Below are 11829 nucleotides of genomic sequence, written 5' to 3'. Positions count from 1 at the left end.
GGGGGGGGGGGGAGAAAGAGAGAGGGGTGGGGAGGGAGGAGAGAAGAGAGAGAGAGGAGAAAGAAAGGAAGTGTGTAGTAATAACTTGGGGAAATACACTAGGTTTTTTTAGTTCTGCAAATGCTTAGGCTGAGGGCTTTTGAGCTTTCTGCCCTTCTGCCAGGCACCCACAACCAACCACCACAGTCCCCAGTTAATACCTTCTAGCCCCTGAATCTCTGCTCTAGTGTCCTTTCCTTTGGACACCTTCTCTGGTACCCCAGAGCAGATCAGTCCTTCTCCTGCATGTTGTCATTGTAACTTTTCCTTCATAGCAAGCCATACAGCTTGTCATTTACATTTATTTACATGGCTACTAGATTTATATTCATTTCTCCTCTAGATCTTGCACCCCATGAATGCAGAGAGCATGTGTCTTCCCTGGGCTTAGCTTGGTACACAGATCAAGCAGGGTCAGTACTCACGAGCCAATGAGTGAAGCTTCAGGAGGCTCACAAGTGGTGACTACTGCCTGCCTAGAAACTTCTAGCCATAGCCCTGGCTTTGTGTGTGTGTTTACTCAGAATCCTATAGAACATATTTGTTTTGTGTGTGTTTTAGAGATTTTTTTGTGACTATTGATATTTTAAATCATCTCAAACTCTGGGAGACCTTTTGGACTTAATTACATAAGGCTTAAAGGACCTCTGCAGAGGTATCCCCAGCTGTCAGGGTAATTTAGGGCCCTATGTTCAGCCTCAGGGCAGTCCATGTTCTTGGCTGTTTTTGAGTGTTGTTCTGTTCTTTTTTATGAGTGTGGCTCAGAGGTGCTGAGTCAGTGCTTGTCTGGGCTTCTTGTCCCTTGTGTATCTTAGTCATCTGCTGGAGTGGATTCTTTGAAAGGGCACTGGGTCATGGTGAAACAGAAGCCAGTGACCATGCTTGTGGTGACATGGCCCCTTGTTCTTGCTTGGGCAGTGTGCAGAGAGTTCTTTGTAGCACAGAATGGTCTTTGTTGCCAGAAAGCTGTTTTCTGTTGCAATATTGCAATATTCTGTTGCAATATTGACACAGTCTTTGTTGCCAGAAAGCTGTTTTCTGTTGCAATATTGACACAGAATCCCTATTGATCATTAATATTGCCTAGTTCGTTTTGTAGTCCATTAGCTACTAAGGGATTGTAAAATCAAACATATGGGCCATGACCAGAGTTCAGAAAGAATGAAGGGAAATGACATTGGAGGATACCAGTGATGGCATCAGATTTAATACAAGAAAAAGTATTTTTTTTTGTAAAACTTTTCTTTCAGTTTCTATTTGTGCATGCTGAGTCACAATATAAAATGTGTTTCTTGCTGTCAAAATATCTGATTACCACAGTTCTACAGTAATGTCCTACTTGGATTTTTCAATGTCATTACCCATTCTGCCTTGCTTTTTCTTAAAGGTATGCGAAATCCAGTCAGATCAAGACAGTGTCAAGCAGCAAGATATTTTTTAAAGGAAGTAGATTTCGATATAGGTGGGTACCATTGATCCCATTGCAGTTGGTGGGGTTGGAGTGGGGATGGCTATTTACATTTGCATGTTTTGCTCAAAAATAAATCCACTTAGGTTTATGTGCTTCCATTCATTTCCACTTCATTGAGCTCTTATGCTCTCAAAAGACCCTTGACCTCCATACTAAGTTCCCTTTGTGGAATAAGAGAAAGAGTTAATACTTTGAGCTGTCTCAGACCACTGTGAAATTAAAAAAAAAAAAAAAAATGTGTTCTCTCTTCCTCTGAGCATCTGCACATACCTGTATTTTTGTCTTTCACAGTGGTAAAGTTGCCAAAGAGGTGGTAGAGGCGAGCTCCAAAATCCAGAGGGAGCCTCCAGAGGTACACAGGTGAGTGGGTTGGTCCCTTCTGGTTCAGATGGTTTCAAAGATGGACAGAGGGATTGAAAAGCTGGTTTTTCCATGAACTGCAGAGGTATCTCAGTGGTAGAGCACCTGCCAAACACTGAAAGGGAAAAAAAAGGAAAAGCAAATCTGATTCTTTCAAATTCTTGATAATACCCCTGTGTGTAATTTAAGAAATTAACTTAATTAATTAAAAACTCTTTCACATCCCTAGAAATCTCCCGTAGACAGATTTGGCTGGACTGTGGCATGGGTGCACCTGGGCTCCCTTCTGAGTCACTTAGTCTGGGAAGAGATATTGATTAGATATGGAGTGTCATGTGAGCAAGCAGGATGCCTGATATCTCTTGGCCAAGCTCTGGTGTTCTGTCCTCTTAGAACTGCCTAATTTTCTGTCTCCTTCATCAGATGTGGTCAGTTCCCATTGGCTGGACTCCTTTAGACTATTTCACATGAGGGAAGAGGCTCACATGTCACTGAGCCCTTTACTCCCAAGGTACACCTACAGGAAGGAGGGTCTAGTTGTTATCAGTTTGAGGGTGCAACATCTTCATTAAGGTGACTATCTAGGATAATTTTTAGGAATTAAATATTGTTTTGACCAAACTGAACTTCACACCACCACAATTTACACAACCTATTGAATATGCTCAACCTCAAACATGCTAAATATCTTAAAGCTGAACATTCATATCATGGTGCTTCCCCTCTTTTAAGGCAAGACCATCGTGAGCCAAATTCCTTAGTGAATTCCCCACATGCTGGTTGGCACCTGTCCTTCTTTCTCCATCTTTGGAACCCAGAGGTGTTTCCTTTATGCCCAGGTTTGCTGAGTCTCTTCCATTTCCAGGGTGGCAATGTAAGCTGGGTGCCACTTCTTGTCCCTCAGGATTGTGGGCAGGAAGAGGCTGTAGTCCCACAGAAATGAGGGTAGGCCAGTCTGGCATGGGTATCTAAATGGCACTTCTCTCCTCTCCCAAAGAGGGGCGCAGAACCACAGTCTACAGGAGATCCTATGCAGATGTATACAAATTATAATTGAACCCTGCTTGCAGTGGGGAGCTGTCACATGCATCTGCAAAACCAGTCCCTTGGCTTTGAGAGGCAAGAGAAAACTGAGGGGCTGGGGAAGGTGGAACAACTTGGCTGGGGGCACCTCATTGTAATACCTGAACATCTGATGGCCCACCCATCAATGAGTTCCTCCCCTGCCCTAAACTGTGATCATTCAGCACAGTGTAGAAAAGAAGCAGCAGCAATGATAAAACACATCATTTCTTATCCAGAATCTTTGCTTTGGAAATAACTTCAGACCTCACCTAGTTTTATTGCTTCCACTCTATTGACAGAAACTCGAGACTTGGACAAGTGAAATTATTTATCCAAGTCATATTTGGTATAGCAGATGCAGGTCTAGAGTTCCAGTGTCTTGCTCTATGGGTGGTTAATGAGATCAAAAAATAATTTTTTGAAATACTTCTCTTATAAATTGAGGTTTTAATAATTTAAGGAAATCAAGACTTCTTAGCTCAGGGCTTCTGAAGCCTTAACTTGCACAGGATCACCTGGGGATCCTTTTAAAATCAGATTCTGATTCAAAAGGCCAAATGATGTTCAATAGTCTGCATTACTAACAAGCTCCCAGGTGATGGCCCTTTGGCTGGTCCATGGACCACACTTTGAGTAGCTGTGCTCTCCGATGGTATTAGGGTGAAGGGAGCAGCTTGGCCCGAGTGAAAGCTTTTCTTGGAGGGCACTGAACCACCAAAAAGGTGCTGGAAATGAATACAGCCTGAGGCATCAATCAATTCCATTTCTCTTTTCTGGAATCTTTTAAAATCCCCCAAGATATTACTACAAACAAGGACTCACAGGCTTTTGAGGCCTGATTTTCATGCTCTTTCTTTGTCTTCTACCACCCCCTTTCATCTGTATGTGAAAGACTACTAAGTTCACATCCTCAGGAAGCCTCTCTTGTCCTTGGTTCTTTGTCAGCATCCCTTAAATCTCTGACAGTACTGGGAAGAATTTGCTTAATGTAATGGTTTTAAACAAAGCAAGCTCTGGTAGGCCAAAGCTCTGTCCCTCTTTGTCCTCTTCATATTCTCCATTTCTTAACCCAGTGCTTGGTGTATAGTAGAATGCAATACTTGTTTGTTGAATGAATTCATGAACTGTGAAGGTAACAGTAGCACCTCTGTTATTTTCTTTTGTGGATGAACTGTGTTCTCAGCCCCATTATTTTTTTAGATCTGAAGTCTGTCCAAGATGCTGCACTGTCAAACTTCACCTCCCCAGAGGCAGCATTGTGGTCGGAGCAGTAATGATATGTGATACTTTCCTGCTGGCAAATCCTCTTTCCCAGCAAGTAGCCAGCTGCATGGTAGAAAATTGTTTGTCTTAGACAATTATTTTATTTTCAAATTATTTCAGCTTCTTTGTTATGGCTGTCAAATAATGAGCTCTCCTCTGATGGTGGGCATCCAGAGATGACTGTTAGTATAGAATGGTGATGATAAGGCTTTAATTAAGCATCTTTCCTCACACCTGAGATTCTACTCATCAAACAATGACAGGTTCATGGACTCCTACTTCTGAGGTGTGTGTACAGAAAGACAGAAACAGACTGAGAATAATGTCTTGGAATTTTTCTTGTTTCTTCAAAAAAAGGAGCGAAGTTAACTCTGATGTTAGGTCATTGATCATTTATTGATGAGAAGATCCACAAGCAAAACTCTCCTGGGTTGGTTACTGGGTAGAATCACTCTCCCGATCTGACACAGGCCAAAGCTCACTGAGCACAGGGCTGACTGTGCCAGTCACCTGGACATGACAGCCACCACCAGGCTTCTCACAGGCAGCATTTATATCTGAATCAAGCACATTAGTCTTGGCTGTATTGCTTCCCAGCTTACAGCCTTGGGTAAGTCACTCAGCTTCCCAAATCATCAGTTTGCCCAGGTATAAAATGAGATTTATATATTGCTTTTCCTAGATTTTGTTGGGAGGATTAAAAATCAAGTATTTTGAAGTTATAAAATGCCACACAATTGTATGTTTTGATAGTGTTATCATCTCTTATCCAAAAATGGGAAGGTAGGATCTGAAAGATACATTTGCATTAGTATTCCTGTGGATGAAGTTTTTGGAGGCTTGCTAGCAAGGCCAGCATTCCAAGAAGTGGTGAAAGAACTTCTGCAGCTTCATTCTACCTCTCTATTTTATGCCACCATTTTTGGGTCCATGTAAGTATTACGTAACCCTGGTTTCCTTATCTGTAAACATGGTATTTTTCATGCCTATCTTAAAAGCATATTTGAGAAAAACCAGGAGATAGTTTAATACAAACCATGTTTTCCAGCATTAGAATCAACTTTTGCAGTTCCCAAAGGAAACCTTTCAACTTTAATAGCGTTCTTTGTGGCAGTCTTCTAGGAGACTTTTTTACACTTGAGTGGGCTACAAAGTGGGTCAGGCCTTTTTCATAGTCAGCTGACGGACGGGTGGATTCTGAGAATGGAGTTCCCTGACCTGTGTCTTGGCCTGGCCTGGGGAGACCCAGTCATAGAACAAGTTACCTCATGACAAGGCTTGGTGTTTTAGTCAGCTTTCCACCACTATGACCAAGTGACCCGGCAAGAACAGCTTAGAGGAGGAAAAGTTCACTTTGGCTCATGGTTTCTTAGGTTCTGACCCTGGTCTAATGACTCCATAGCTCTGGGCCGGAGGTGAGGCGAAGGGTGCCATGGAGGAAAGCAGGAAGAGGGACAGCTCTGTTCACCAGGGAAATAAGATAAACCCCAAAGGCATGCTCCCAGTGACCCACTTCCTCCAGTCCACTCCATCTGCCTACAGTTACCACCCAGTCAATCCATTCAAGTAGATTAATCCACTCATCAGGTTACAGCTCTCATAATCTCATCATCTCACCTCTGAACATTCTTTCATTGTCCCACACATGAGATTTTGGGGGATATCTCTTCTCTAAATGTAACACTGGGTGTGTCTCCAAGGATTCATGTTATAGAGCCATGGTTCTGGTGCACTGGTGTTGAGAGGTGGGACTTTAAGCAGTGGGGCCTTGTTTGGATCATGGAGGCCCTGTGTCTTTAGTTAAGTTATATAACCTCATCGTCATCTGTAAATATGGTATTTACCTTACCTATTTTACAAGTATACAGAGAAAAAAAATGATGAGATCAAGTGTATACAAATCACTTTCTTAGCTTAAAAAATAGGGCCATTCAGATTCTGGTATTATATTATCATAGAACAACTGTGCTCTTGAGCTCTCACAATAAAAGAAGCCTTGGCACCTTTAAAAGTCTGCAAAGAAGATTAGAGTTATGCTGCCACAAGCCAAGGAATATCTAAGGCTCCCAGAAGTTGGAAGAGGCAAGGAATGATCCTCTCTTGTAGGCTTTAGAGGGAATAGGGTCCTGGAAATTCTTGGATTTTCTATTTCCAAACTCCAGAATTTTGAGCAAATAAACCTAATGTTTTAAGACACACACACACACACACACACACACACACACATCTGCAAAGGGAAAATGAGGCGGAAAAAAAGGAAATTTTAGACTAAAGGAGGTGGGTAGGTATACTAGTGCATTTGAGCTGTTATAACAAAATATAATAGGCTGGGTGGTTTATAAAGAAGAAAAAATATTTCTCTATTTTTTATAATTTATTTCTCTCTATATTTCTCTATAACAAAATACCATCGGCTGGGAAGCCCATGATCAAGGCACTGGCAGATTTGATGTCTGGTGAGGGTCTGTTTTCTCACAGATGGTATCTTCTTGCTGTGTCCTTGCATGGTAGAAGGCAAAAATAAGCATCCTCAGACTTCTTTTAAGGCCTACCTCTTGGTACCATCACATTGGAGGTTATTTCAACAAATGAATTTTAAGGGGACATAAGCATTCAGACCATAGCAGTGGGGAAAGGTAGGAAACTTGGATTTGTTTCCTCATTTTGCTTGCTTTGTCCCCCAACCTATCATAATATCATGGTTTGAAGCCCTGGATTATTTGTGCTCCAGGGAAATCCCTAGTCATAGCCACCTTTGTGTCTATCTGAGTCTAAATAATGTTCCTCTCTGTATTCTGTTACTGGAGAGTCTCAGGGTTGTAATTCCCTACAGGTACCATCTGGTCAACCCTGGGCAGATCTCTAAGCCCCTGTAGTAGCTATGGGCCTTACTATAGTGGAGCGCCTGGGGACTGTGAGTGTAGGGGCTGAGCCAGCATCTTCCTGACCATCAGTGTTAAGGATGACCCACGTCTCGAAGGTAAATCTGTCCCCAAACCAGCCATTTGCTGGACATTGCAATATTGGTTGAGGCAGGAGAATGCTTGCAATCTTCAGCCAGAGAATGTTGGGAGGAGGACTGATGGGCAATCAAAGACTCTTCACAAAGACTTGCTAAGGACCCATCATTGTAGCATAAACAGTGATTTTTCGGAGATAAGAAGAGTTGCCAGCTTAAGTGGTTGGCATGGTCAGTCATGGGGCAAAAAAAATCAGGGTTGTTTTGTGCAAGAAATTAATCTATGGGTGTTAGGGTTTAGATGTGAGGTGTCCCCCAAAAGCTCCTTTGTGAAACAATGCAAGAAAGTTTAGAGATGAAATGATTGGGTTGTAAGAGGTTTAACATAATTAATGAATTAATCCCCAATAGGGATTAATTGAATGGAAACAGAAAGCAGGTTGGATGTGGCTAAAGGAGATATGTCTCTGAGGATTTTTCCTTTAGGGGATTTATTTTGTCCATGAGGGGGGGGTGTTTTCTTTCTCTCTCTGCTTCCTGAGGCTATGTTTCCAGCTACTTTCCTCCTCTATACCCTTCCCCATGATGTTCTGCCTCATCTCAGGAAGTATGGAGTTGGCCATCTATGAACTGAGATCTCTGAAACCATGAGCCCCAGAATAAGTTTTCCTTTTTAAAATTATTCTTGTCAGGTCTTTTTGTCATAGTAGCCAAAAAGCTGATTAAAACAATGGACATCTCAGAAGTCAGAAAGCTAGAAAATCTATGCAAAGCATAGCAATGTGTTGCACTAGGATAGACAGAATCACAGTCATTAATGACCACAGGGACAGAAGAAATCCCATGAAAACTCAAGGCCAGCACTTCAAACAAAATAAAATAGATTTAAAAAAAAAAAAAGCAAATCACACATAGCTGTGGGTAAACACTCATCAAACACTTATTTTCATTGTGGGCCTTCCTGCATTTCATAATGCAGTTCTCAGAGAAAAAAGTTTGAAAATCCTGGTTCTGGACAGTGAGTTGCTTAAGGCAGCAGGGGAGCTATACCCCTGCCAGGCCAAGGCAGACCTTCATACATGTTAGCTATATTGTAAGTGGCTGAGGAATGAGGTAAAGAAGCAAAGGACTCCGTGATTAAGCAAGTTCCTAGAAATTTCTTCTAGTTAGTTCCATCTGTTAATTCAAGATGCTAAAAGACATCCTGTTCCTCCCCTATTCATCCCAGGTCTAACAGAAGAGCTCAGGCTAGAAGGCAGTCCCTCCACCAGGCCTGGGAGCACCTATGCCAGTGTGAAATGACAATATGCCAAACCAGGATTACACTTAGTTTACTTTGGCTTTAAACCTGAGCATCCTTAACACAATGCCAAACAAGACACCTTAGGGCAGACAGAGATGGCCAGGTCAGCACTCTCTGCCCTTATGGTGCTTATGGAGGCAGAGCATGCTCAGTACACCAATAACTGCACAGAGTCAGAGGTGACATGCAGATAGCTGTGAAAGAACAGAGAGCAGCATGAGAAAGTGATAGAGGGAGGGAGGGAGAGAGTGAGTCTTTGTCTCTGTTGTCAGGAGCCATCCAGGAAGGCTTCAAAGGGCAGGAGACATTTGACAACATCTTAGAAGGAATTGTTGGTTTTGGTTTTGACAGGAAACAGGGGAGGGGAAGGGTGCCAGTCATCCACCTGCAGGTCCCCACCTCCTTGTCTGGCAGGACAGACAGCTGGTCTCCTTGCAGCAGGCAGTGCAAACAGGCTCCCCAGCTGTCAGGCAATAGTTTTGATGGACACCTAAACAGTTTCCTTGCCATCTGCTGTTGTCATAGCCACTGGTGTGAATGTTCCTTCCCAAAGGAGGAACAGACCTGTATTTCATAGCTGGCTGGTGAGAAGGGTGAATGGGAATATTAATCACTGGACATCCAGCTACAGAAAGATAACTTGGAGCTGTAGCACATCTGTGCCATCCATCTGGCAGGGTCTTTTGGTGCTTGTTCTATTCCTCTGAGCCACACCCTTCATTCACCTTTCTGCATATCTAGTTCAGTGATAGCTGACACCTATGTTTCCTGTATCTTCTTAAAATGTTCACATCTTCATCTGACATGCCCAGGTCTGATGGCATCTGGGGAACTACATTTTCTCTTACTGGGTCACATTGGAACACAGATGTTTGTCAGGATCTTAAGGGCAAGAAGGGTGGTGGGTCTTGAGTTTTATGTCACCCTTATTTCTAGCTTAATCTGCTGTGTGTGTCTAGAGGCACTTCTTAGCTTGGGTAGCCCCTGAGAGAGAGGGGCCAGCACTCACAAAGGACATCAACTTTATTTGGCTTTTGTCTGTTCTCAGAGTCAGCATTACTCAGAGTCGCAGTTCCCACTCCTTGAACAAACAGCTCATCATTAACATGGAGCCCCTGCAGCCCCTTCTTCCTTCTCCCATTGAGCAAGAAGAGGAACTTCCCCTGGGTGAGGGTAAGTCAGCCACTTCATTCTAGAAATCTGCTTTGGAAGAATAAATAAGCACCAATTTTATGTATGCTGGGAAATGGGTTGAGTAAGGGGCATCAGTGAGCCATACACTATGTTTTAGTAAATACATTCTTTTTCAGTCAGAAGTCTGTGTGATATTGGGAGTTCGATCCATTTTTCTTGGAAGTTTTACTGGTACAAATATTTCTAAGATTGCATGGGAAAGCAGTAATGGTGTTGGACCTAAACTGTACAATGTGGTACCCACTAGCCATGGAGGCTATTTAAAATCAAGTTTAAATCCATTAAAGTTAAAATTCCAATTCCTCAATTACACAGCCAGATTTCGAGTTCCTAGTGGCCACATGTGGTTGACGGCTGCCATACTGGAATCTGAAACTGAAAACATTTCCATTATTGCAGAAAGTCCTCTTGAAAGGGGATGTTTTCTACTCCATCACAGTTAAGTTGGTGGTTATAAAGAATTCTCCACAAATATCTCTGTGCTGCTCATCCTCTTTTTGCCTCAGTATTTTCCTAGTCTCTTTTCCACAAGCACCTTGTCTAATAGTTTTGATACAGACTAAATACATGGTGCCTACTTTAACCCCCAAACCATTATATTTTTTAAGATGATAATATGTGTGCTGACTCATTCTCTTCCCTTTCCTCCTGTCCCTTCTATTGCCCCTCTTTTTCTTCCTTCTCCTTCATGAGAGAAAGGGAAAAATCTCACCATACATGGTAAGGCAAATCTCAGACACATGGTAAGGCAAATCTCAGACTCTTACTAACTTCAAAGTAAACCAAAAACAAATGCACACAAAGTAAGATTTTCTGAATACAAATATAGTACGCTTTTCCTTAGCTTTAATGCAATTTTTTTTTGTTTTATCATTAAAAATGTAGATACTTGGAAATGTAAGAGGGCAGGACTCCTTGTCCCTGAAAGATCACCTTTACCCCAGTCTCAAATCAAAAATTCCTTCTACAAAAGCTTTTTGAGTTCTTAGTAAGAGTTTATCTTGGAAAACAAATACACTTGAGAGAGGCAGAAGTAACCAATTCAACTCACACTGAAATGTGAAGAATTTTACTAAATATTTTCCTGAGAGAATGCTTTGATGGTTAGAAAGGGGAACTGAGGAACTAGATACCAAAAATACCATGGTAGAGAGAAAGCATGAAACATATGGAGAATGGGATCTCAGAAGATGCCTTCTGTATCCAGCTGGGCCACAAAGATATGGTGATTATGAGAACAGGTTGGCTATAATGGCCTTTTTAATCTGTCCTTCCAACTAATGCTGTAAGTTCCACAGTAAAATAATTTTCTTAACCATGAGTCTCTGGATCCATGTTGCTTTTCTCTCTCTCTTTCTCTTTGTGTATGTGTGTTTTGCAAATGAAAGAAAATGTTTTGTGTTTTTCACTTCTGGTTACTAATGATTTTATGGGCTTCATCCCATATTCCTGAAATATTGCTTTGAGAGAAAAATCACTTTTTTCTTACAGTTTATGATTATTTCAAGGTAGAATGAGAGAGGACATGACTAATGCAGTAAATAATGGGAGAAAGAATAGCATATGCATGAAATTGTGACTCCATGTTATCTGCAAAAATGGAGAATAGCCAGGTGTGGTGGCACACACCTCTAATCCCAGAAGTGGGGAGGCTGAGGCAGGAGGATTGTGAGTTCAAAGCCAGCCTTAGCAATTTAGTGAGGCCCTGAGCAACTCAGTGAGACCCTGTCTCTAAATAAAATCTAAAAATGGGCTGGGGATGTGGCTCAGTGGTTGAGCACCCCTGAGTTCAATCCCCAGTAACAAAGAGAGAGAGAGAGAGAGAGAGAGTAAATAGAAATAAAAGTTGTTACACCAAACAGGTTGAATGGTTGGCAAGGGGAATACAAAACTCTAGGCCATTTCTGAAGTTCCCCTAGGATGTGAAGAGGAGGCTGGGTAAGCTTTACTCTGAACCTGTCACCCCATTCCATTAGAAGCTTCCATTTGGCTCCATTTTCTTCTTTTTCTTTTTTTTTTTTTATTTTTTATTGTTGGTTGTTCAAAACATTACAAATTTCTTGACATATCATATTCCACACTTTGATTCAAGTGGGTTATGAACTCCCACCTTCACCCCATACACAGATTGCAGAATCACATCAGTTACACATCCATTGATTTACATATTGCCAT

General features: G+C 41.9%; 1 protein-coding gene across 4 annotated transcripts in view; it reads left to right on the top strand.

Annotated features, from left to right (window-relative positions):
- The window catches only part of Frmd3 (FERM domain containing 3), a 267360-nt gene that overhangs the window by 215812 nt on the left and 39719 nt on the right, over positions 1–11829 (top strand). For 3 of the 4 annotated variants that reach the window (XM_015506081.2, XM_015506082.2, XM_048800414.1), the window contains 3 exons: positions 1427–1501; positions 1802–1870; positions 9509–9633. In XM_015506081.2, coding sequence (XP_015361567.2) covers positions 1427–1501; positions 1802–1870; positions 9509–9633 — 269 coding nt within the window. The remainder of the gene's footprint in view (positions 1–1426; positions 1502–1801; positions 1871–9508; positions 9634–11829) is intronic. The other variant, XM_048800413.1, reaches the window with a different exon arrangement.

This window comes from Marmota marmota, unplaced genomic scaffold (genome assembly GCF_001458135.2).
Source record: "Marmota marmota marmota unplaced genomic scaffold, marMar, whole genome shotgun sequence".
NCBI classification, from domain to species: Eukaryota; Metazoa; Chordata; class Mammalia; order Rodentia; family Sciuridae; genus Marmota; species Marmota marmota.
The sequence above is the reverse complement of the archived record's forward strand: the minus strand, read 5'-3'. Positions and strand labels throughout refer to the sequence as shown.